Source organism: Stomoxys calcitrans, chromosome 4, assembly GCF_963082655.1.
Source record: "Stomoxys calcitrans chromosome 4, idStoCalc2.1, whole genome shotgun sequence".
Lineage (NCBI taxonomy): Eukaryota > Metazoa > Arthropoda > Insecta > Diptera > Muscidae > Stomoxys > Stomoxys calcitrans.
Window position 1 is genome coordinate 7,617,845 of NC_081555.1, and position 26,720 is coordinate 7,644,564.

Below are 26,720 nucleotides of genomic sequence, written 5' to 3' on the forward strand. Positions count from 1 at the left end.
ATGTTCATTATTTCATTCCTTATTGGAGGAAACCAAGAAAAGGGAGAAAAGTTAAAAAAAAAGGAAAAACCTGAGGAGGTTTAAAAAACTGCCCAAATCCAACATATTGTGGTCTAGTTGTTTTTGTTTTCTTTTTTTCTTTACTTATTCTAAGACTTTATAGTTTGGGGTTGTATCAACGCTACCATGTTGACCAGTATGAAACATTTCCTTCTAAAGGGATGAGTAGGTTATAGAAGTTGGGTTAAGATCTTGTTTTTTTTTATCTCGCCAAAAAACCTCTTGCAAAGACACAAAAAAGCGCAAAAAATTGAAAATATTGTTTAAAAGAAAAGTTTTTTATTTGTGTAATGCTGAGCAGCAGAGCCAAAAGAAAAAAGTGTTCAAATGTTTTTAAACTTTTTGCGTTTTTTTTCTATTTTTCTTTGGTAGGTTTGAAGATGAAAAAGTTTTTACTTCGAAATGCAATAAATGCTTAAAAGGATTTATCAACTGGACCACTTTGGTGTTACAAGTTTTTTATTTCTAGTTTTGGGAGGGGAGGTTGAGTAAGAGTAATAACAACAGTTATTTGGAATAATTTCGATGTGGGGGAAAAAGAGAATTCAAAAACATAGAGAAGGTTGAATGAATTATAGTGGCCCTAGGTATAACAGAAATTAAAAAAAAAAGAAAAACAGTGAACTATAAGAAATTTCAGGATATAGTTATTAAAGGATATTTCTTTAGCTGTTTTCTCTATGTTGACAAGTGAAGAATGTGGGAGGGTGCCGTAACAGGCCTCAACTTTATTAAGCATAATTTTAGGTTTTATTTGCTTTTTGTTTATTGTACAAATAATTTCAATGCTTTTTTCTTCTCTTAATAAATTTTATTAAATATCATCTAATTACAATAAAACTCTAAAAATATTTGTTTTTCTTGTGTTTGGCATACTCTCTCTTTAAGGAACTCAAATTATAGCTGCTACCAAACGTGGACACCTTTTTTACGTTTTTGTCTCGGCTAACGTTTTAAAATTCCCATTGGGTAATTTGGGATCAGTCGATGTGGGTACCAAAGCCTTATTAAGCCTTTGGCGTTCTATCCAACGGCGGGCAAAGGGTGACAACAAAGTAGAATCCACACTGTCAACTTTATGATTGCCCAAGGCAAAAGTGACAGCCAAAGCAACAACAATGGCTATGAGAGCACCCACCAGGGTGTAATAGAGATAGGAGATGCTGTAGAGTTTAAATTCTGGAGGACTAGTAAGGAAAAATATCGTTTTTAATAAAATAGGGAATTTTTATTATTTTTTTTAGCACATGCATCATGCTTTTTAGTAAACTTTCTTCAAAACATTTATTTTTACCTTGCTTCCTCCAGCACTTCGGTGATATTTTCCGCCACCAAACTCATGGGTGCAAAATCCACAAATGTATAATTACATCCCGTGGTGGCATAGGGTTTGCGCGCATATTTTATCACTCCGCTGGCCAAATCCAATTGAGCACTTACACACATCCACATCATGAAGACAAGACTTACAACTCCACCCACCAAAGCACCCTAAGATCCAAATATATAACATGAATTTGTAAACAATAAAATCGAAATATTCGAACCCATTTTCAACCTACCGTTCCTCCCACCCAAGGTATCATCAGACCAGCTGTAAATATACCCAATAGAGGACCATTGGCCACCGACGACAGAGTTATGCTCAGCTGTAGCACTGTACCCAATTGTTCCACCACAAATACCAGTGCCACACATAAGGCCCCAAAGACTACCACCACAAAACGCATTACAAAAGCAGTTTGTCGCTTCGTCAAAGGCTTTTTGGCAAAGGTTTTAAAGAAATCTTCCAAAATAACAGCAGACATGGAATTGAGACCAGTGGATAAGGAGGATAGAGCGGCACTAAAGACTCCAGCCACAAAGAGACCTGGCAAGCCGGGGAAATTACCCAATGTTTCCATAACCAGTAGAGATAAAAGTTGATCTTTGCGTTTGGTTAACTACAGAACGGGAAAAAATTGAAATTTTAAGAAGCAATACGAATTTTTTTTTTTGCTTTTTACAATTATGTAGTGGGTGGGTGAGAATGCAATGGCTTATGAAGTTGACAAGAAAGTTATGAAAATCTTGAATTTTCTAAGATTTTTACTATTAGCAGAAATTAATCCTTGAGAAGCATATCTACGCAGAAAAAATAACTCTTAGAAAAAACCAACTTCCAAATTCATATGTGAAACTTTAAATTCTCAACAAATTTTAGAATTGAATCGAAGACATTATTTGTTAAAGTACGTAAGTAAGTCTCTACAAGAGACTTGACAGACAAAATTATTGAAATTTTTTTGACTTCCAACAAATTCTTTGGTTGAGGTAACTTTCAAAATAGGCATACTACCATGTAGAGAACAAAACTCCCATGCCATTCATGAAACCCAGGTTTGATTCCCCAGGTCGGCCAAAAAAAAATTATTTTTTTTTTTTCATGAAATTTATTTTAGAAAATTCGGCATAAAATAATACGAATTTCATATTCAGAAAAAAATTTTAGAGTTTTTTTGTTAATTCAATAGATTGAGACACTTATTACTGCGCAGCAGTACTTATTGATATATTTCATCTTAAAAAAGATGATGTCGGTAGGCTAGAGGATTCGTGCAAGGCTATCAAACATGAGATCATGAGCTCCATGCTCTGCGGCACCAAAATTATTAAAATTTATTTTAATTATATTATTGTTGTTGTTATATGTTGGCTTGCAAAAAGTGGTTTTCATCAACAAATTTGTACTTTGGGTAGTTGAGATTTAAAGTAAATTGTTGCAGGAAAATTGACAAATTTTGTAGTTGTTTTTTCGACCAAAGTTGTTGTTTTTCAAAATTATTTTTATCTGTGTACCTTTTGTGTTTTAAACACCCTTTTTTTGAAAATAATGGAACTTATCAGATATCCCAAGGTAAAGATGTGGCTTGAAAACTATTACTGCACCTCTGCTTTTTCAATCACATCAATAGGACTTTGAATACAACTAATTTACATCAAATACCTTCGAAGAGACACTGAAGATACAGAACTGTCACCTGTAGATGTCTTTCAGCGTTTAATTGATAATCTAACTCTTAGTAAGTCTAAGAGCACTGCCATTTTGAAAATAATGGATCTTGAACGAATACCTCATGGTAAACCAAGGTTTGAAAAGTATTGCCTTTGGTTTAGCAGTTAAATCAATAAGAATTTGTATTTGGTCTGTTGACACTGATGATGTAGAACTAGGTGACGTAATGATAACAGCAGAAAATATTCCAAAAGACTACAAAAAAGGTTTGACAAATTGAAAGAAGATGCCTTAGACATAGTAAAGATATTGGAAGAAATTTTGAAGCACAAATAACATATTAAGCCTGTATGGCATTTTAGTTTTTCTTAATTTTAATTTAATTTAATTTTTCTTTTCAATTGTTGCTACTTTTATCGATTACTCAGCAATGAAATCGTATTTATGTATGATTTAACAATAAATACGGCGAAAAATTTATTTATTTTTGTAGGAAAGATATGACAAAAAACACAGGATTTGGCACGTAAATGACGGAAAAGCCATAAATCCGGATTTAATGAGCAGTGTAAACGTGGTCGTTTGCCGTCATTACCCCAAAAATCCTGCGTGAATGAGATCCTGATGTCATTATCTGTCCACAGTAGTGGTTAGGGAAGCATGGGGTTAAAAATCAACACTAATAACCATAATACGTTCAACCAAGGATCCATGGTCCAAAAGAGTCAATACAGTACAAATAAAATATGAACGAATCAACCATATTGCAAAATTTGCTCATAAACATTCCACGAAGGAACAGGGGCAAACTTCTCACATATCAATGAGTGCAATCCCATTTAAGTTTTAAGCTCAATGATATGGGACCTCCTTTTTATAGCCGAGTCCGAACGGCGTGCATTGTACCTCACAAATTAAGAAGGGAAAACCACCGCTGAAAATTTTTTCTGATGGTCTCGCCAGACCAGTATCAACCATATTATGATATAGTATATGGGATTTATTGCAGTTAAAAGCAATTATAATGGTTTGGCGGAATCGGGAAGATCCGTAGGAATCAAGAAGTTTTGAGAAATTGGAAAATGCCCCGCTTGCCGAGTGGGTAGCGTGTTTGGTTTACATGCTCAGTGTCGTTTGATTTGTCGTTGCTGGGACATCACAATTAACTTTAAATTGGCTTTGCAAATGATCGTCAATTTGTAGGGGTCAAAAGTTTTGCCCAAGAAACCGGCGAAATATGGTAGCTCGACTTAGATTTTAGACATGTGGGTTTTTTCTTTCTTTCTTGAGCACATTGACGGCACAATTCTTACAACATTTTCTTGAAATGTGGCCTATTCTTTTAGAACTTTTAATATTTACGGAAATTATGTGTACTAATTGAAACATAACCAGCTATAGCTTCATTGCAAACAGATTTCCCGATCTTACTTCATGAGCACCTTTAGGGCGCAATCCTGATCAGTTTTTTCTAAAACTTCCTATGTTGTATGGTTCAAATCGGTTCATAAACTTGTATAACTCCCATTTCTATTCCCAGGTCTATAATTCACATAGAATGAAATCGTATATAGTTCATGGTGGAAGGTGTACAAGATGAGATCTAGCCGAACTAGAAAAGTGCATTAAGTTTATTACTTGATATATAACAGATTATTGTAACCAATTCTTAGATAACTTCAAATGTTTTCAAAACATTAAAAAAATATGTAATAACTTTCAAAAAGAAAGGGTCCTTTGATATAGGGCGCATAAGCCTCTGATTTCATATTAATTTTCCTGAATGTTCATTAGGAATGTTTGTTGACAATGTATGAAGAAATGTATGAATGAATGAAAAATTGTCTTTGACTCACCTTGGTCTCCAGTGGATCACATTCCGAATATGTGGCATAAATTAACAGACCACTATAACCACAAATCACCAAAAATATCAAAACTCCTGTTATAAAATACCATATAGCCTTTTGGGCTGATTTCAATGTTGGCAATGACAAATAGCGTTGAATCATATTCTGATTTATGGCATTCGATTTAAGCCAATGGGGTACACCGCCAATAATCAAAGACCAAACAGTATAACGTTCGGTGATATCGAATGAGAAGCTGAAAAAAAGAGGAAAATAGAAATTTTAGGAAATATTTTTTTTAAAAAAATTATAAAATTAAAAAATAATATGTAAAAATGTTAAGAAGAAACATGAACATATAAATAGTTATGTTAATTTTTGATGTTTAAACTTTTCAGATCAATATTTCGAGGTATTACAAATGGAAGTCTACCCCCCATCCTATGGCAGTGGGTATAAAAACTCAAGAAACAAATTGAAAAAAACTTAAAGTTCAGAAAACGAAATGATGAAAATATGTAATGAATAATTTAATGCTTGTATCCATCCAAGCCCTTATCATCATCTTACTTTGGAGCTTCTATGCGGCCACTGTCCATGGCTTTTTGGAACACTACACTTGGACCACCAATATCCATGGTACCTTTGACCATGATCAAGACCATGGCACCGCACATTAACAGAGTTTGCACAACATCGGTCCAGACAACAGCTTTGAGTCCTCCCTGGAAAAATCAAATAACAATTTCAATATCTTTTACTATTTTTGCATAATTATTTAAAATTTTACAGGTAAAAAATTAATTTTCCTTGAAAAACTCACCACACTTGTATAGAAAATGCATACCAAACACACCATAGGGGTCACCAAATGAATATTAGCTCCCGTGGCCTGATTGAAGGCCAGAGCTGGAACATATATGACTATAGGCAACCAAAGCATCTGAGTAGAAAAAAAAATTGAATATTTTGGAATACTCTCTCGACTTTCTGCAAAAAAATACTCACAGTACCACATATAAAAAGCACCGAACCAAAAAGACGTACCCGTTTATCATAACGAGACTCCAGATACTAAAACAAATGACATAACTTTATTTAAATGTATAAAAATTCATTTTTTTGTGTTAAGGGATTTTGTTTTTAATGTTTACTACTATCTTACTTGATATGTTGATATCAGTTTCAGTTCATGATATACCGGCAAATAGAAGTAATGCATTAGAAAACCCATGCTGACCATGGCAAAAATGATGTACAAATATTGGGTGCCATATAGGTAGATTTCGGTAGGGGTGCCTAATAAAGTAATGCCGGAAATAAAACTGAAATTACAAAAAAATAGTCAAAAACCAATTAAAGGGAAAAAAACAAAAATCCCAGATTACAAAAAACCAGTAACGGAAGGCAAAAGTCGGTCGGTGCCGACCTAATAATACTCTACACCTACCCTATAGGTAACAAGTAAAAGCGTACTAAGTTCGACTAGTCCGAATCTTGGTAACCCACCACCGCGGATTCTGCTAAATTAGGGGATCCCATCTGGTTATGGACCGGATTGGACTGTACTTGGCGCAGTTGTTGAGAGTCATAACAAAACACCATATGCAAAATTTCAGCCACATCGAAAAAAAAATTGTTGCATGTAATAGCTCAAGAAATCAGATCGGGAGATCGGTTAATATGGGAGCAATTCATCTTCTTGAACGATTCGGATCGTACTTTGCACAGTTGTTTTGAGTCACAACAGAACACTATGTTCAAAATTTCAGCTAAATTGCGAATAAAAATTGGGGCTTCCAGGGGCTCAAGAAGTCAAATCGGGAGATCGGTTTATATGGGAGCTATAACAGGTTATAAAACGATTTGGATTGTACTGGGCACAGTTGTTGGAAATCTTAACAGAACACTACATGCAAAATTTCAGCTAATTTGGATAAAAATTGCGGCTTCGGTTTATATGGGAGCTATATCCAAATCTGAACCGATATGGCCCATTTGCAATCCCCAACGACCTACATCAATTCAAAGTATCTGTGCAAAATTTCAAGCGGCTAGCTCTTCGAGTTCGACTGCTATCGTATTGGGTTGCCCAAAAAGTAATTGCGGATTTTTCATATAGTCGGCGTTGACAAATTTTTTCACAGCTTGTGACTCTGTAATTGCATTCTTTCTTCTGTCAGTTATCAGCTGTTACTTTTAGCTTGCTTTAGAAAAAAAGTTTACAAAAAATATATTGATTAGTTCATTCTAAGTTTTATTAAAAATTCATTTACTTTCTTTTAAAAAATCCGCAATTACTTTTTGGGCAACCCAATAATTTCGGCAGACGGACGGACAGACGGATGGACAAGGCTAGGTCGAATCAGAATGTCGAGACGATCAAGAATATATATACTTTATGGGGTCCTAGATCAATATTTTGGGGTTTTACAAACGTAAGTATACCCCCATCGAATGGTGGTGGGTATAAAAAGTGGGAGCTGTATCTAATCCTGAACAAATTTTGATGGACCTGGGTGGATATTTTCATAATCTGAACCGATTGCTATAAAATTACCCAGTAGTATTAAGAATCATAACAAAATCCTTCCTGCCAAATTTCGGTTAACAAATGAGCCCATTATTGCAATATTTCTCAAAATCGGACGAACATATATATAGGAGCTATATCTAAATCTGAACCGAATTCGACCAAACTCTATAGATATTGTGCTAGTCGTCGAGGAAAGCGTTGTACAAAACTTTAGCAAGATTAATGGACTTGTAATGGCTCTAGAAGTGAAAATTGGGCGATATACATATATGGGGGTTATATTTAAATCCGAACCGATTTCCATGAATTTCACCAGTAAAATCAAGAGTCAAGAGAAAATCCTTCCTGCCAAATTACGAGACAATCGGCTAACCAATGACCATTTTATTGCAATATTTCTCAAAATCGGACCAACATATATATGGGAGCTATATCTAAATCTGAATCGATTTCGACCAAACTCTATATATATTGTGGTAGTTGTCGAGGAAAGCGTTGAACAAAATTTTGACAAGATTGGTTAATAAATGCGCCTGTAGTGACTCTTGGAGTGAAAATCGGACGATATACATATATGGAAGTTATATCTAAATCTGAACCGATTTCCCTGAATTTCACCAGTAAAATCAAGAGTCATAAGAAAATCCTTCCTGTCAAATTTCGAGAGAACCGGTTAACAAATAACCATTTTATAGCAATCGTTGTCCAAATCGGACGAATATATATATGGGAGCTATATCCAAATCTGAACCGATTTTTTCCAATTTTAATAGGCTTCGTCTCTAGGCCGAAAAACCAAATTTGAAGACGATCGGTTGAAAATTGCGACCTGTAGTTTGTACACAAACATGGATAGACAGACAGGCAGACAGACGGACATAGCTAAATGGAATCAGAAAGTGATTCCGAGTAGAACGGTATACTTATTAATGGGTCTATCTCTCTTCCTTCTGGGTGTTACAAACAAATGCACTAAGTTATAAAACCCTCTACCACAGTAGTGGTAGCATTCCTGAGCATTCCACTAAGGAACAGGGGCATATTTCTCACATATCAATGAGAGCAGTCCGATTCAGTAGTGGTGTAAGGTATATAAATAAGAGTCTATAGAAAATATTTACTAAAATTGAATTTCATAAAATGTGCCAAAACTAAATTTATTTCGGTGAAAATTTTAACTGCATTCGATTTCTAAACAAATGCAAAAAAAAAATTAACTGCATTCGATTTCAAAACAAAATTTTATAGAAATTTGATTTGTGCAGACAAGACACAGCCGAAACATGAAATTGAAGTAGCCATTGGAGCCAAAGAGTTCCAAACGAACGAAAATGGGTTTTGAACAAGACTTTAAAATAAGGATATCGATGCAAACATTAACTCCAAATTTATACAAAAATCCCAATTTTCCAACTTTTAAGGAAAAATTTACTTTGGTGAAAGATTTTTTACTAAAAATAAAGAACATATTCTTTATTTTTAGTAAAAACAAGTAAAAAGGCATTAAGTTCGGCCGGGGTGAACTTTGGATACCCACCACCTCGGGTATATATGTAAACCACCTTTCGTCATATTCCATTGAAAAATGCTTAATTTATGCCCCCATAGCAGCTCGATAGGGATATTGAGTGGTCTAATAAGTACAAGTCATTGTTCAATTTTGTAGAAGAAAATATTGGTCTTTTTGGTAGCCATATCCAAATATAGACCGATCTGAACCATATACGACACAGATGTCGTTAAACCTAACATAAAACACTGTGTCAAATTTGAGCGAAATCGGGTTATAAATACACCTTTAATCGGAGATCGGTGTATATGGCAGCTATATCCAAATCTGTACCGATCTGGGTAAAATCGAAGGGCCTAACTTAACACACTGTCCCAAATTTCGACGACATCAGACAATAAATGCGCCTTTTATGGGCCAAACACCTTAAATCGGCGGTTCGGTCTGTACGGCATCTGGACCGATCTAAGCCATATTGAAGAAAGATGTCGAGGGGCCTTACTTAACTCACTGTTCCTAATTTCGGCGAAATCAGACAATAAATGCGCCTTTTATGGGTCCAAGACTGTAAATCGAGAGATCGGTCTATATGGCAGTTATATCCAAATCTGGACCGATCTAAGCCATATTGCAGAAAGATGTCGAGGGGCCTAACTTAACTCACTGTCCCAAATTTCGGCGACATCAGATAATAAATGCGCCTTTTATGGGCCAAAGACCTTAAATCGGCGGATCGGTAGCTATATCCAAATCTGGACCGATCTGTGCCAAATTGCAGAAAGATATCAAGCGATCTAACTTAACTCGCTGTACTAAATTTCGGCGACATCAGACAATAAATGCTCCTTTTTGGGCCCAAGACCTTAAATCGAGAGAGCGGTCTATATGGCAGCTATATATAAATATGGACCGATCTGGGCCCAATTGAAAAATAATGTTGATGGGCCTAACACAACTCACTGTACAAAATTTCGGCGACATCGGGCAATAAATGCGCGTTTTATGGGCCAAAGACCTTAAATCGAGAGATCGGTCTATATGGCAGCTATATCCAAATCTGAACCGATCTGAGCCCAATTGAAGAAGAATGTGGAGGGACGTAACGCAACTCACAGTCCCAAATTTCGGCGAAATCGGACAAAAAATTCCCCTTTTTATGGGCCCAAAACCTTAGATCTAGAGATCGGTCTATATGGCAGCTATATCCAAATGTGAACCGATCTAGGCCAAATTGCAAAAAGTTATCCAAGAGCCTTACGCAACCTACTGTCCCAACTTTTGGCAAAATTGGATTATAAATGCGCCTTTTATTGGTCAAAAACCTTAAATCGGGATATCCGTTTATATGACAGCTATATCCAAATATAAACCGATCTGGGCCAAATTGAAAAAAGATATCGAGGGGCCTAACGCAACTCACTGTTCCAAATTTCGGTGAAATCAGACGAATGGGCCCAAACCCTTAAATCGAGAGGTCGGTCTATATGGCAGTTATATCCAAATCTGAACCGATCTGAGCCAAATTAAAGAAAGATGTTGAAGGGCTTAACGCAAGTCACTAAATCTGAACCGATCTGGGCTAAATTGAAGAAGAATGTCGAGGGGCGTAATGCAACTTACTGTCCCGAAATTCGGCGAAATCGGACAATAAATGCCCCTCTTTATGGGCCCAAAACCTTTAATCGAGAGATCGGTCTATATGGCAGCTATATCCAAATATAGCCCGATCTAAACCAAATTGAAGAAAGTTGTCGAAGAGCCTAACGCAACTCACTGTCCTCACAAATTTCGGTGAAATCGGACAATAAATGGGCCCAAAACCTTACATCGAGAGATCGGTTAGCTATATCTAAATCGGAACCGATTTGGGCCAAATTGAAGAGGGATGTCGAAGGACCTAACACAACTCACTGTCCCAAATTTCGGTGAAATCGGACAATACATGCGCCATTTTAAGGGCCCAAAATCCTAAATCGAGAGATCGGTCTATATGGCAGCTATATCCAAATCTAGGCCAAATTTAAGGAAGATATCGAGGGGACTAACCCAACTCACTGTACCAAATTTTGGCACAAATCGGACAATAAATGCGCCTTTTACGGGCCAGCTATATTCAAATCTAGATCGATCTGGGCCAAATTACAGAAAGATGTCGAAGGGCCTAACCCAACTTACTTTCCCAAGTTTTCGCAATATCGGACAGTAAATGCGCTTTGTATGGGCCCAAGATCTTAAATGCAGAGATCGGCCAGCAGCTACATCCAAATCTGGTCCGATCTGGGCAAATTTAAAAAGGATGTCGAAGGGCCTAGCACAACTTACTGTCCCAAATTTCAGCAAAATCGGATAATAAATGTGATTTTTATGAGCCTAAGACCCCAAATCGGCGGATCGGTCTATATGGGCGCTATAGGAAGATAAAGACCGATATAGCCTATCTTCAAACATAACCTGCTTATGGAAAAAGAATTTGTGCAAAGTTTGAGCTCAATATCTCTATGTTTAAAGACTGTAGCGTGATTTCAGCAGACAGACGGACGGACATGGCTAGATCGCCTAAGATTTTTACGCTGATCAAGAATATATCTACTTTATGGGATCGGAAATGGATATTTCGATGTGTTGCATGTGAAATGAGAAAATGAATATACCCCCATCCTTCGTTAGTGGGCATAAAAAAATGGATCAACAGATTGATATACTGCAATGCCAGTCGCTGTAGACTTTTAAAGGAGGTATCATTGTAGGCCACCATAGCACAGAGGTTAGCATGTCCGCCTATGACGCTGAACGCCTGGGTTCGAATCCTGGCGAGACCATCAGAAAAATTTTTCGGCGGTGGTTTTCCCCTCCTAATGCTGGCAACATTTGTAAGGTACTGCCATGCCATGTTAAACATGTAAAACTTCTCTCCAAAAAGGTGTCGTACTGCGACACGCCGTTCGGACTCGGCTATTAAAAAGAAGGCCCCTTATCATTGAGATTAAACTTAAAACTTCCCACATTCATATGTGGGAAGTTTGCAACTTTTCCTTAGAGGAATGTTCATGGGCAACATTTGCAATTTGCAATTGTGCTATCATTATTCCAATATTAAGACATTTCAATGAAGCCACAACCATTAATAGCATTAATCCTTCTTGTTTGTAGAGATACAAAACACATCATTTCCCAGCATCACCCTTTAGTTTACAGTTAATATTCAATAAATTTTTGTTACTATCATTTTTCCCAATAAACGTGTTACATTACAGTGTTTTACCGTAGAATACGTGTTTCTAGCGGGATTTTTTCTAAATTCTAAAAATCATTTCATGTCATCTTTGTTTAAACTATTTGAGATTATTGTATTAAAATAAAATCCGTACTTAATGGCCTCTTAAAGCTTTTTGTCATTGTCACATAAGATTTTTGCCCCCACATGATTACAGTGATTTTTTCATCAACAGCAGATTAGGTGCTGGGAATTTTCTCATTGTTATAGTGTAGTGGGTGATTTTTTTTATTTATTATTTAAAATAATCTTTGAAATAAATTGAGTTGTGTGAAACGAGGAAATTGTTATGGAATTGGATTAGAAGCCAGATATGACCATATTACCCCATAGGGTGTGGAAGGGAGGTAGAGGGGTTGTTAGCTATGGGAATTAATTTTAAACGTGCTTTTAAGCTGCCAATATTTTTAACAACAAATTTAATAATTTTACATGACATGTGTTTTCATTTTTTGCTGTTGTTGAAAACAAGCCACACTTTAGGCCACGAAATATGTAATTGGTTTTTTGTTATACGAGGGTTGGTATTGAAATTTGGCACACAATGATAAAGAAGAGCAAAGGCAATGTCTTTCTAAAACGAGCTTTGATTATAGTTTTAATGTTAACATATATCAAAAGTAGTGTTAAACGGCAGGTGACTTCCAAATATATCAAAGCGGCCATTTAGACCGACCAATGACTGACATTTTGGATTAAAATGGGTCCCGAACATTTTGGCCTTTTTTGTCATGCAAAATATTTTAGTGAAGATTCTTAAAAGGCAGAATAAAAACAAGAGCAACAAATTGTTTTACTCATATTTTAAACGAGGGCGAGGAAAATCGAGAAATCGAATGAAATAAAACAAGTTAGGACTGGCTAAAGTCGGGCGACCCCGAACTTTTGATACCCTACACCATATTGGCTATGCAGACTAAGTCGTCGAATTCAAAATTTGCTTAAATTTGATTTTTTTTGGGAAGATCGATTTATATATGGGTAAGCAAAGTGAAAATCGGGAGATCCATATATATAGGAGCTATATCGAAAACTGAACAAAGTTCTATGAAATTCATCAGTCATCAGAAGAGTTATAATACCTTCGTCCCGAATTTTGTGAAGAACTGTTAACAAATTACAAAATTATTAAGTATTATTCCAAATCGGACGAAAATATATATATGGGAGCTATATCTTAGTCTGAACCGATTTCTATGAAATTCAATAACGATATCGTGAGTCATGAAGGAATCCTTTGTGCCAATTTTCGTGTGAATCGCTTAACAAATGACCAAATTATTGCAATATTGATCAAAAGCGAAGGAACATTTATATGGAAGCTATATCTTAATCTGAACCGATTTCTAAGAAACTATAATGTCGAAACTTATAAGAGAATACCTCGTGCGAAATTTCGTGAGAATCGTTGTACAAATGACGATATAATTGCAATTTTAGTCCAAATCGGACGTGCATATATATGGGAGCTATATCCAAATCTGAACTGATTTCTATGAAATTCACTAAAAAAGTTGAGACTTATGAAAGAATTCCTCGTGAAAAATTTCGTGAGAATTGTTAAACAAATAACAATATAATTTAAATTTGAGTCTAAATCGGACGAACATATATATGGGCCCGTATTTGGATATAGAATATGGGCCGATTTCCATGAAATTCAACAATATTGACGAGAATTAAAAAAGAATCCCTCGTACGAAATTTCGTGAGAATCGGTTTACAAATGACGATATAATTGCAATTTTCGTCCAAATCAGACGAACATATATATGAGAGCTATATGTGAATCTGAGCCGATTTCTATGAAACTCTTGAATAATGTCGAGACTTATAAGAGAACTCCCCGATCAAAATTTCGTGAGAATTGGTTTACAAATGACGATGTATTTGCAATTTTAGACCAAATCGGACGAACATATATATGGGAGTTATATCTAAATGTGACCCGATTTCTATGAAACTCTTCAATAATATCGAGACTTATAAGAGAATCCCTCGTCCAAAATTTCGTGAGGATAGGTTTACAAATAACGATATAATTGCAATTTTAGTCCATATCGGACGAACATATATATGAGAGCTATATGTGAATCTGAGCCGATTTCTATGAAACTCTTGAATAATGTCGAGACTTATAAGAGAACTCCCCGATCAAAATTTCGTGAGAATCCGTTTACAAATGACGATGTATTTGCAATTTTAGACCAAATCGGACGAACATATATATGGGAGTTATATCTAAATGTGAGCCGATTTCTATGAAACTCTTCAATAATATCGAGACTTATAAGAGAATCCCTCGTCCAAAATTTCGTGAGGATAGGTTTACAAATAACGATATAATTGCAATTTTAGTCCATATCGGACGAACATATACATATATGAGAGCTATATGTGAATCTAAGCCGATTTCTATGAAACTCTTGAATAATGTCGAGACTTATAAGAGAACTCCCCGATCAAAATTTCGTGAGAATCCGTTTACAAATGACGATGTATTTGCAATTTTAGACCAAATCGGACGAACATATATATGGGAGTTATATCTAAATGTGAGCCGATTTCTATGAAACTCTTCAATAATATCGAGACTTATAAGAGAATCCCTCGTCCAAAATTTCGTGAGGATAGGTTTACAAATGACGATGCATTTGCAATTTTAGTCCAAATCGGACGATTTGGACTAAATCTAGATCTGAACCGGACTATATCTAGATCTGAACCGATTTTTTTCCATTTTCAATAGACTTCATCTCTAGGGCCAAGAAAATGTTTGAAACGATTGGATGAAAACGGCGACCTGTATTTAGTACACAAATTAATATGGACAGACAGACAGACGGACAGATCGACATAGCTTAATCGAATCTGAAAATCATTCTGCGCCTCGATCTTCTACTCTTCTTCTTCAATTTGTGACAACCAGTTTCGATATTTCGAAAAATAAAACACAACCAGTAAGGAAAGGCAAAAGTTGGGCGTTGCCGACTGTATAATACCCTACGCCTACCCTATGACCATTTTGATGAATCTTGCCGTATGTTTTTATCCAAAATCTAATGAAGCTATGAGAGAGAGTATGGGATCTATATCTAAATCTGAACCGATTTCGAGGAAACTTCTTAGATATTGGATAAATCGTAGAGAAAAAAGTTGTGCAAAGATTTCATATATTTATATATATTGTATATGAGCTATATCTGATTCTAAAATTCTATGAACTTCACCAGTAATGTCGAGAGACATAAGAAAATCCTTCCCGCCAAATTTCGAGAGATACGGTTAACAAATGACCATTCTATTGCATTATTACTGCACATCAGACGAACATTTATATGGGACCTATCTCTAAATCTGAACCGATTTTTTCCAATTTCAATAGGCTTCGATTCTAGACCGATAAACATGTCTGTACCAAATTTGAAGAGGATCACATAAAAAAACTTCGACCCGTAGTTTGTACACAAATTATTCGCGCGAATTCATTGTGTTCAACGACGAAGCTCATTTTTGGCTCAATGGGTACGTAAATAAGCAGAATTGTCTATGTTGGAGTGAATATCAGCCAGAAGCATTGCAAAAGATACCAATGCTTCCAGAAAAACTCACAGTTTGGTACGATTTATGGGCTGGTGGCATCATTGGACCGTACTTCTTCAAAGATGATTCGAATCGTAACGTAACTGTGAATGGTGAGATGATATCCAACTTATTTTGCCTAAAATGCAAGAGCTGACATGTGGTTTCAACAATACGGTGTCATATGCCACACAGCACGCGTAACCATGGACTTATGAGAGGCGAGTTTGGTGAACATTTTTTTTCATGTTCGGGACCGGTGAATTGACCGCCTATATCGTAAGATTTAACGCATTTAGACTATTTTTTGTGGGGATTTGTTCAAGCTCATGTCTATACAGACAAGCCCGCTTTAATTGAGGCGTTGAAGGACAACATTGAAGCATTTATATCGGCCGAAATATTGAAAAGAGAAAGAGTACTCCAAAATCGGACTAAGCGAATGGAGCATTGGAGGCGCAGTCACGGCCATCATTTACATGAAATAATCTTCAAACATTAAATTATATGGGCCGTACCGAATTTTATGTGCTTTTTTTTTGAAAAACTTTCTTACAGCTCTTAAAAAATCATCCTTTATATACTTCATGAGGTCTTAGACGCATATTTTGAGGTGTTACAAACAGAATGACGAAATTAGTCTTACCCCATCCTATAATGGGGGTATATGAAAATAGAATTAAATGAAATAAAACAAGTAAAAGCGTGCTAGGCTCGGCCGAGCCGGATCTTGGGTACCCACTACCATGGCTTCCGCTAAAAATATACTGGGATTAACTGAGTTTATATTTAAATTAGTTTGGTCTCAAGAAGGTACGACTGAGACCAAAATGTTATCGGTACTTAGGGGGGCCTATATCACCATATTGACCGGTTGAGATAAAACTTGTCACTAATGCTGTTAGTCATAAGATTGGTGTTTGGGCCAAATCCGGGGATTGGTTTATAAGGGGAATATATATCTGTTTATAGACTGATTCGGATCACACTTGCAATGGATGTTTGAAGTCATAACTCAAGTCTTTGTTTCAAATTAAGGGCTCATGCAGTCAAATCCAGGGATTGGTTTATATGGGGGCTATGTCTGCTTATAGACCGATCTGTATCATTCATGGCATGGATATTGAAAGTCATAAGACAAGTCTTTGTTCCAAATTTCAGCGAAATCGAATAAAAATTGAGGCTTCTAGGGGTTCACGAAGTCAAATCCGGAGATCGGTTTATATGGGGGCTATGTCTGTTTATAGACCGATTCGGATATTTGGTTCAAGAAGTCAAATCCGGGGATCGGTTTATATGGGGGCTATATCGAAATCTGTACCGATGTGGCCGATTTGCAATCCTCAACGATCAACATCAATAAGAAGTATCTGTTCGAAATTTCAAGCGGCTAGCTTTACCTATTGTGATTTCGACAAACGGACGGACGGACATGGCTAGTTGGACTCAGAATGTCGCGACGATCCGGAATACTCGAGTATACACCAAATGAGGTCTTACAAATGAGGTATTACAAACGGAATGACTAGATTAGTATACCCCCATCCCATGGTGGTGGATATAAAAAATGAAATAAAGACAAATGGATGGGCAAATGTACTGACTTGGCTAAATAGACTTTGATGAGTTATAAACGGAACGACTGAATAAGTATTCTCCCTTGCAAAAGAAAACTCTTCAAATTTTACTTTGCACTATAGAATGTCTATTTACCTTGTTTTCTGTCTTAGTTCCATGTAATGTCTTTATCTTAATTTTAATTGAAATTTCTGGCAACAATTCAATTGTTTTGTCACTTAAGGTTACTTAAATTCTCAAGCCGAATATCTAGTAGCCTCTACTTCTCTATTCCGCGAAAAAGAAATTAGTTTACATATCAAAGCTATTTATTAATTATGACACTCACTCAAAAATAAAACACAATTTGGACTCGTGTTGGTTGCACACTTTTTTTCAGAGTTGTTCTTCTCATTCAAATGTTCAGAATAGTTATGCAAAGATTTAAATTCTTTGGTTTTGTATCTATGTAGTTACATATGTAGATTTGGTTCGGCGTGGCTATGGAAATGGTTTTTATCTGAATGAACTACTTAGAGGCATTGTAAGCTGCTGTATCATTCATTCATGCTTTGGGGGAGAAAAATGACAAGTTTAAATATAGGTATATTCTAGGTCAAAGAGATTTCAATGATTCCCTATGGTTTCTGACAGTTGTATGTTGTCATCTTCTCATTAAGAACTTTAGTCAAATGGGGAAATTGGGGTAGTTTGAAACTATTGATTTGGACCATAATTTACTTATCTTATAAATCAGCTTATTATTATATCCATTTTATTCTAATTCTGCTAACACTACCCCACTGTATTCTGTGTAGGGTATTCATAATAAATCGTAAACCTAGCAAAGAAAAGTCAAAAACCCCACAATTACTTTAAATTTACAAGAATGGAAATGGTTTGTAATTTTTTTTTATAAAAAATTCTATTCATAAAATGACGACAATTTGTAAAGCGGGCGGAAAAAGCCCAAACTCACATATAGTAGGAATGCAAACGAAGATGTATTTCCCTATTGTCTATTGGCTTATTCTCCGCGTCTTTTAGTCATGATAAAGTGACCTTTATATTAAACTGAACTTTTGTTGAGGATTTATGGAAATTAAAGCAATTGCCTTGTTCAAGGCCACCAAGGTCGTGCAGTTTGATTTAATTCCTGGTAGGGAACATTATGTTGTCTAAGGTAGATAATCAATTCATAAGAGAAAACTACTTCGTAAGGAAGTGTTGTTAAAGTAATTATTGAAATGGTGCAACTCAAAACGGATTTGGGAAAGAAACAAGAAATTGATGTTGAATCTATTTATTTTTAATCATTTAGTTTAATCAAATATTTCAATCGATTTCATTTCATTCCATTTCATTTCAATCCATTTTATTCCATTTCATTTCAATCCATTTTATTCCATTTCATTCCATTTCATTTCATTTCATTTCATTTCATTTCTTTCATTTCATTTCATTCCATTCCATTCCATTTCATTTCATTTCATTTCATTCCATTTCATTCCATTCCATTCCATTACATTACATTACATTCCATTCCATTTCATTTCATTTCATTTCATTTCATTTCATATCATTCCATTCCATTCCATTCCATTCCATTCCATTTCATTTCATTTCATTTCATTCCATTTTATTTCATTTCATTCCATTTTATTTCATTTCATTCCATTTTATTCCATTTCATTTCGTTCCATTTCATTTCATTCCATACCATCACATTATGTTGACTAAGGTAGATAATCAATTCATAAGAGAAAACTACTTCGTAAGGAAGAGTCGTTAAAGTAATTATTGAAATGGTGCAACTCAAAAGGGATTTGGGAAAGAAACAAGAAATTGATGTTGAATCTATTTATTTTTATTCATTTATTTTAGTCAAATAATTTTTATTTTTAAATTAATTTCTTTTTAAATTTTGTTTTGCTTTATTTGTTTATTTCTAATTTTTTTTTTCAATTTCATTTCATTTAAATTTACTTCGTTCCACTCCTTTCCATTCCAATTCGTTGCATTCCATTTCATTCCATTCTATTTCATTCCATTCCATTTCATTTCATTCCATTCCATTTCATTTCATTTCATTTCATTTCATTTCATTTCATTCCATACCATTTCATTTCATATCATTTAATTCATTTCATTTTATTCCATTTCTTTCCATTTCATTTCATTCCATTTAATTGCATTTAATTTCATTCCATTTCATTTCATTCCATTTCATTCCATTTCATTTCATTTCATTTCATTTCATTTCATTTCATCTCATGTCATCTCATTTCATTTTATTTTTTTCTATTTTATTTTATTTTATTTTATTTTATTTTATTTTATTTTATTTTATTTTATTTTATTTTATTTTATTTTATTTTATTTTATTCCATTTCATTTCATTTTATTTCTTTCTTTCCATTTCATTTCATTCCATTTAATTGCATTTAATTTCATTCCATTCCATTTCATTTCATTTCATTTCATTTCATTTCATTCCATTCCATTTCATTTTGTTTTATTTTATTTTATTTTATTTTATTTTATTTTATTTTATTTTATTTTATTTTATTTTATTTTATTTTATTTTATTTTATTTTATTTTATTTTATTTTATTCCATTTTATTTTATTTTATTTTATTTTATTTTTTTGTTTTACTTTTATTTGAATTTTTTACCTTTGTCCTTATGGCAAAACTAAATCCTTTCGGAAAACAAAAGGAATAATTTTAAAGGGGCGAAGGTTCTTCCTAGTTAACTATTCTCTCTCACAATTTTCACAAATCATCCAGAACTCACCTTGATATCAATGACATGGCTATGGGAAAGATCTTCATTTTTCTTCCACCCACCAAATAATCATCTTCGGCATCCTTATTGGTTAAATTCTGATTGAGTTTTGCTTTTCGACGCATTTGTAAGGCAAAATATATGCCAATGGCCGCACAGCTGGCCAACATTAAAATGAAAACCAAATAGTCCACCCAGCCAAAGCTTTGGAGACTTTTGCGCATTTCATCCACATTCATGTTGGCAATATTATTTTTTTTTAAGAATATTTCAAAATTTCAAAACACAAATTGAACCAAAAAAACCAAAACACTGTTTTAAGAGTCCTTTTTGGTAAAGCACTTGATGATCTTTAGTGTCTTTCTAGGACTCCCTCTAACCCTTTTAGTGGGGTAGAAGGTGAAAATCACCTATTTTGCTTTAATATTTTTTTAGTGTATTAACTTTTCATTTTTTTAATTTTTCCATTTCCGTTTCCCTTTTGCTAGATTTTATTTTTTAGAAACTTCAATGATCTTTTGCGAGATCTTTGCCGTAGTCTCTACTCGTTCGTTTTCAAACTGTAACTAAGTTTGAGTAACCACTTGCATTTCTTCTTATTCACTTTCAGCTTTCCCAAGTATGTATATTTCCTCATTCACATTCGCTCGTCCGTTGGCACGAGCAAGTGCTGCAGATTGCGAGAATTATAGCTCAGATCTTGTCGGCGAAAATAATAATAACAGAAAAAAATGATATTAAGCTGGGATTTTGTTTTTTGACTGTGATTTAAATAGTGGGTAACATAGGATGGAATCAGGGTGGTGGAATCAATTGGTTGTCAAATTCGCCATGGTCGGTAAATTTTTATTCATTGGGAGGTGTTTTGGAAAAGGGGTAACCCCCAGAAAATTGGGTATCAATTTCATGCTCTACTCCCCAATACCTTTCAGTTGAGCCTCACATTAGTATAGTCTGTAAATATGCCCGATTTAGAGGGAGTGGGGTGGGCCCCCAAACACTTAGCCCTGAAAAAATATCAACATTGGGCTTTACTCTCAAACATCATTTATTTGAACCCCATATTGCCACTGGCCTCAAAATTGGATACTAAATACGTCTTCTAATCTCAAACAACTTTCGTTTCAACCTCCTATTGCAAAAGTCAGCAATATGTCCGTTTTGTGGTATGGGCGCTCTACTCTCTTTAAGACCCAAATTGTCTTGTTGTCATAATAACACCTATTTGGGTGTTGTTGTAAGGGGTGGGACGTCCCCTGGACAGTTGGTCCAGAAAGTTGATATCAGATTCGTGGTCTACTCGCAAATACCTTTCATTTGTGCGCCATATTGTCGTGATTGGTCTGTATATATATCTGGTGAGTTTTGGGGGTGGGGCGTCCCCCCTAGGTACCCCATCCAAATTTTGGATAATTTTGTTTTTTGGTTTTAGGTTACTAAAAAAGAGCACACAAAATGTTGCTTAAATCGCACTATCCATCACCGAGATCTGGCGTTTCTGAAAATTAGGGTAAGGGGAAAGGGCCGTCCCCCCATCAGATATCAAAAAAATTAGTACCCTATTTTCACCATGGGATCATTATGGATTATCTGTAAAAATTTCAAGAAAATCGGTTCAGCCGTCTTCGAGTCTATAAGGAACAAACAAACACATATTGACTTATATGTATACGAGAGAGATAAATTTTTATCAAAAATTTTACTTTTGTCGAAAAATTAGTGTTATTGAAAATTAAGTTTTTATCGGAAATGTAACTATTAACGAAAATTTTATTTTTATCTTAAAAAATATTTTTTATCTAGAATTTTATCGGAAATATAATTTTAATCGGAAGTGCAGTTTTAATCGAAAATTAAATTTTTGATCAAAAATTAAATTTTTATCAAAAATTAAATTTTTATCGAAAATTAAATTTTTATTGAAAATTTTAATTTTATCGAAAATTTAAATTTTATCGAAAATTTAAATTTTATCAAAAATTTAAATTTTATCGAAAATTTGATTTTTAACGAAAATTTAACTTTTATCAAAAATCTAATTTTTATCGAAAATTTAATTTTTATCGAAAGTTTAATTTTAATCGAAAATTTAAATTTTTATCGAAGATATGATTTTTATCAAAAATTTAGTTTTTTTCTTTCGAATTTTAAATTTTATTTTTATTGAAAGTTTTTTGAACATTCAAATTTTATGAAAAATAAAATTTTTATCGAAAACTTAATTTTTATTAATGTATTTTTAAAATAAACGTTTAACTTAAAATTGCTTTTAAGTTGTATTTATTTTTACCTCAAATATTCGCCGATTTTTATGGCACATATCTGATTTTTACCGAAAACTTTGTATTGGGTTGCCCAAAAAGTAATTGCGGATTTTTTAAAAGAAAGTAAAAGCCTTTTTATAAAACTTAGAATGAACTTTAATCAAATATACTTTTTTTACACTTTTTTTCTAAAGCAAGCTAAAAGTAACAGCAAATAACTGGCAGAAGAAAGAATGCAATTAGAGAGTCACAAGCTGTGAAAAAATTTGTCAATGCCGACTATATGAAAAATCTGCAATTACTTTTTGGGCAACCCAATATTATTTTAATTTTTATTAAATATTTCGCCAAAATTAAAAGATGTGTATTTTATTGAGAAAATTCCCAGAAAATCTTTTTTTTCGAATATTTAACCTAAATTGATATTTTTTATCGATGTTTAACAGATGTTTACAGAAAATTTTGTCTTTTTTTGAATTTTGTTTAATACAACGGCTGCGTTAGCTAGGTTATGTTGTCAGAATGGATGAAGAAGCTCCAGCAAGAAGTCTTTTGATGGAAAACACGATCAAAAGAAAGATCAAGTGGTGGGAGACACCTCGAAACTCCGTGTCCGAGATTATTAAATGAGCGCAGAAGATCGAGTCGCTTGGAACGCTATTCTACGTTCGGCTAGTGGAACAAATGTTCTGTCGTAGCCAATTAAAGTAAAGCAAGAAAAGTAATAGCTGTTATCAAAAAATTTCTCCAAACTTTTATTTTAAAATTTTATGTGGTTTTATCGAAAATTATCTCAAAAAAAAATTTTTCTTCCCAAAAATTTTTTTTTAATATTTAATTTTTATTTAAAATATCTCTGAAACTGCATTTTCACCGAAAATTTTGCTTTATTAAAAACTTTGTCATATATTTCACCAAATTGTGGCATATTTCACCAATTGTGCATAGTTTTATCGAAAATTTTCTCAAATTTGTGCTATTTTGAAACATTTATCTTTGTTCAGATCTATATTTTATTGAATTTAGTTTTTTAATTCTATCAAAAATTTTGTTTTAATTCTATACGAATTTTAATTGTTATCAAAAATTTTGCCAAAATATTAGTCCCTATAAGTAATACACTGTAATAGAATTTTGATTAAAACTTTAATCAAAATTTGAATGTGTTCCATTTAGCTATAAAGTAGTGCTACGAAATGTAATGTAATTGAGTGCAAATTTGAATTTAGTTGATCTAATTATTTAAAAATTTAGCAATCATGCTATATCAGGACTATATACTATTTCGTGGTCAAGAAATACTGGTGCTTAACGTGGGTCCCGACAAGTTATGGAATATCTTATCAGTAATTTTTCTATACTTTAAATCATAAAATGTAGATTTGTTGTCATATTTCGGAACGCAGAAATGAAAAATCTTAAACTTTGATGGAAAGAAATCTCATATTTTTTGGGTTACACATTTTTTCTGTTGTTTGAATTAAACTTTTTTATGTTTGCCTTAAATCCCATCTCTTGTAAGGCAGTATTCCTAACAATATTTCTATTCAAAAACCTTCGTAGTAAATATAAACAAATAAGCACTCACAGAATTTAGCCTAAGCTAGTTACAGTTTTTGCATTACATGTGTGAAGAAAGGCTGTAGAATGACACCAAATTAAATTCATCATTTAAAATAAGCTTCCTCTAAGCACATCAAACATACAAAAAAATTCAGATCATGGGTGAAAACGAGTCCAAAGAAAAGTAAATCTCTGGCACTTAGCACTGAGATTTGCTTGTTACAATACACCGAGCAGGCAATTGGGGGTGGCGATAAATGGACAAATTTAAAACAATTATATGTCTGTCCCTCCGAAGATTTTCTAAACTCATGCGGAGAGTGATAGAGAGCTGTGAGCTATGAGCAACTAGTCAAACAGTTTCTTTAACTTTAGTGAGTAAAGTGTGTCTATGTCTGAATATCCGGACAAGCGCCCGGGCTTTAGAAAATTCTAAAAATATGCCTGGGTTATAGTTGAGTTGGCTTAGCATTTGTTTTACTTTTTTTTTTTGCTTCATTTATACAGCTTAGTATTAAAGTGAATGTTGTTGTTATTGAATGACCGTACACCACAACGAATAAGAAGAAGAAATCTGTCTACATGTGCAAATTAACTTGATTAATTTTATTAAATAATTTTTTGTGAGTTGAGTATGAGTGACGCTGTCTAAGCAGCGCCGAAAAGTGAATGTGAAAATTGTGGCATTTTAACATTTTATTCAACGATTTGGTTGAACGGCTTATGCTACTACTTAGTCAATAAATATTAATTTATGAAGAATATATAGATGATGTCTAAGCAACACATGGGCTTAATAACGATGATAGTTTGGAAGCAACTGCATTCGATTAATGCCAGGGTGGAACAGTTTGAAAAATCCAATATTGAAGGCAGCTTTTTATAGTTGAGCATACTTTGGGGAGTTTTGTGAATGCATAGCTTTAGAAATGTAAAAAAAACTGCATGGAAATACTTTGTTACTCAATACATTTCATATATTATTTGTAAAAACTTTACAACATTTATATATTTTATTTTTATTTTAGTTTATGTTCACTAATTATTAACCCTTAGTGACTCGATTTGCTGTGCCCATACTAACAGGTTTGCAATCTGTAATTTATTAGGAACATATTTTTCAATCAGAAATAGTCTATTGTAAAAATTCCACTTACTTTTAGGTATGTCGTATTGCCAACCCAAACTATCTGTGCGTTTCCTTCTAATATTAAAAATATCATTTAGTGGTATAACAATTTCGGAGGCGGGACCCACCAAGGGTGTTACATAACCAATGGTCTGTTGGTATTAGAATTTAAATGGTAATGCAAATATTAATTACAAACTGTCCATGTTTACCGATTCAAAGGGACTGCCATGCCAGTTATCTATATACGTCTCTGCCACTGCAACATAATCATCATAGTCTACTGGTTCTGGCGTTGATAATGAAACCAAAGTACGAGTTTCTTCCATATCTTTATGCCAACTGTTATCCTCAACAGATAAAATATCCTCTAAATCGTCATGCCATACGGTTACATTATCCGATTTTAGTTCAAAGTATTGCCCCGAAACTAAGTTGAATAGCAAGAATATGCTACACATCCATGAAGATTTTACGGATTTTAACATTTTTTCTAAATAATTTTTTATTTAGGAAATTTAATTCTTTTTCCACCAAGAACTTAAGCGAGAATGTAAGAACGTGCAAAAATAAATGAAAAGATTTAATTTTGTATACATTTTTAGACTACAAACAAGTCTCCAGTGAAAGTAGGAATAGCCTAACTACAATATATGGACCGTTCTATCGATTCGAATAAAGAATTCATGAATTTTTCTGATTTTTATATGTCTTTTTTTTAGAAAAACTTTCCTACCTACTGGCCGTCATATATACTGATTTCGAAAACTGTAAATCCCTTTCCATAATTTTCTTTGGGGTTATCGTTATGGGACAGAGCTCTGCATGAAAGCACAAACACTCGTCTATAGTTCTTGTGTGTGTCGAAGTATAGCCCCAATCCAGTCCTTGTCTCCATCTTGGAGCCATCTATAACATTCAAGGTATCATTCTCTTAAACACAGGATTCGCTTCTCATTCTTCCCTCCAGGGAAAGTGAGTACCGAAATCCTTTTTCAAATCGATCTCGGTACAATGTAGTCTAAAACCCTCCTCAGTCTGCCCGTGGCATCCATAGTGTCCAGAAGGTAACCTTGACCATATTTTGTCTTCTTCACCGCCAAGTTGCCTCATTCTAAGCACATCCTTGACGGTACAGCTCCGAATATAGACCTTGATAGGATGCATATTGTGATCATTCTCACGCCAACCCTGTTAAGATCTAACAGGAATTCGAATTGCGCGCCCTAGAGGCTCAAAAAGTCAAGATCCGAGATTCACTTATGTGGCATAAGAACAGAACACCTCATGTGAATTTTCATCCAAATCGTTTAAGAATGGCGTCCTCCAGAAGCTCAAGAAGTCAAGTTCATATCATGTTATGAACAGATTTGGACCATTCATGACATAGTTATTGGATGTCAGAACAGAACACCTCAAGCGAAATTTCATCCAAATCGGTTATGATTGGCGACCACTAGAGGCTCAACCAGAGATCCATTTATATGAACCGAGATATCAAGTTATGAACCGAATTTAACCATTCTTGGCACAGTTACTAAAAGTCAGAGCAGACCACCTCATGCAAAATTTCAGCCAAATCGGTTAAGATTGTCGACCTCTAGAGGCTCAA

At 34.2% G+C, this 26,720-nt stretch overlaps 2 protein-coding genes across 2 annotated transcripts; both read right to left on the reverse strand.

Annotated features, from left to right (window-relative positions):
• Window positions 1-840: 840 nt before the first annotated feature.
• LOC106092375 (sodium-coupled monocarboxylate transporter 1) lies at window positions 841-20,723 on the reverse strand. Its single transcript, XM_013259211.2, has 9 exons — window positions 20,162-20,723; window positions 6,071-6,230; window positions 5,914-5,979; window positions 5,729-5,848; window positions 5,476-5,630; window positions 4,912-5,161; window positions 1,623-2,003; window positions 1,355-1,551; window positions 841-1,247 (listed from the first exon to the last, which is right to left on the reverse strand). The coding sequence occupies exons 1-9, from the start codon at window positions 20,389-20,391 to the stop codon at window positions 989-991; spliced, it is 1,818 nt and encodes a 605-aa protein (XP_013114665.2). The 5' UTR covers window positions 20,392-20,723; the 3' UTR covers window positions 841-988.
• A 4,208-nt stretch (window positions 20,724-24,931) lies between these two features.
• On the reverse strand, window positions 24,932-25,670 carry LOC106092370 (uncharacterized). Its single transcript, XM_013259209.2, has 3 exons — window positions 25,321-25,670; window positions 25,137-25,260; window positions 24,932-25,074 (listed from the first exon to the last, which is right to left on the reverse strand). The coding sequence occupies exons 1-3, from the start codon at window positions 25,594-25,596 to the stop codon at window positions 25,025-25,027; spliced, it is 450 nt and encodes a 149-aa protein (XP_013114663.2). The 5' UTR covers window positions 25,597-25,670; the 3' UTR covers window positions 24,932-25,024.
• Between the last annotated feature and the right edge of the window lie 1,050 nt (window positions 25,671-26,720).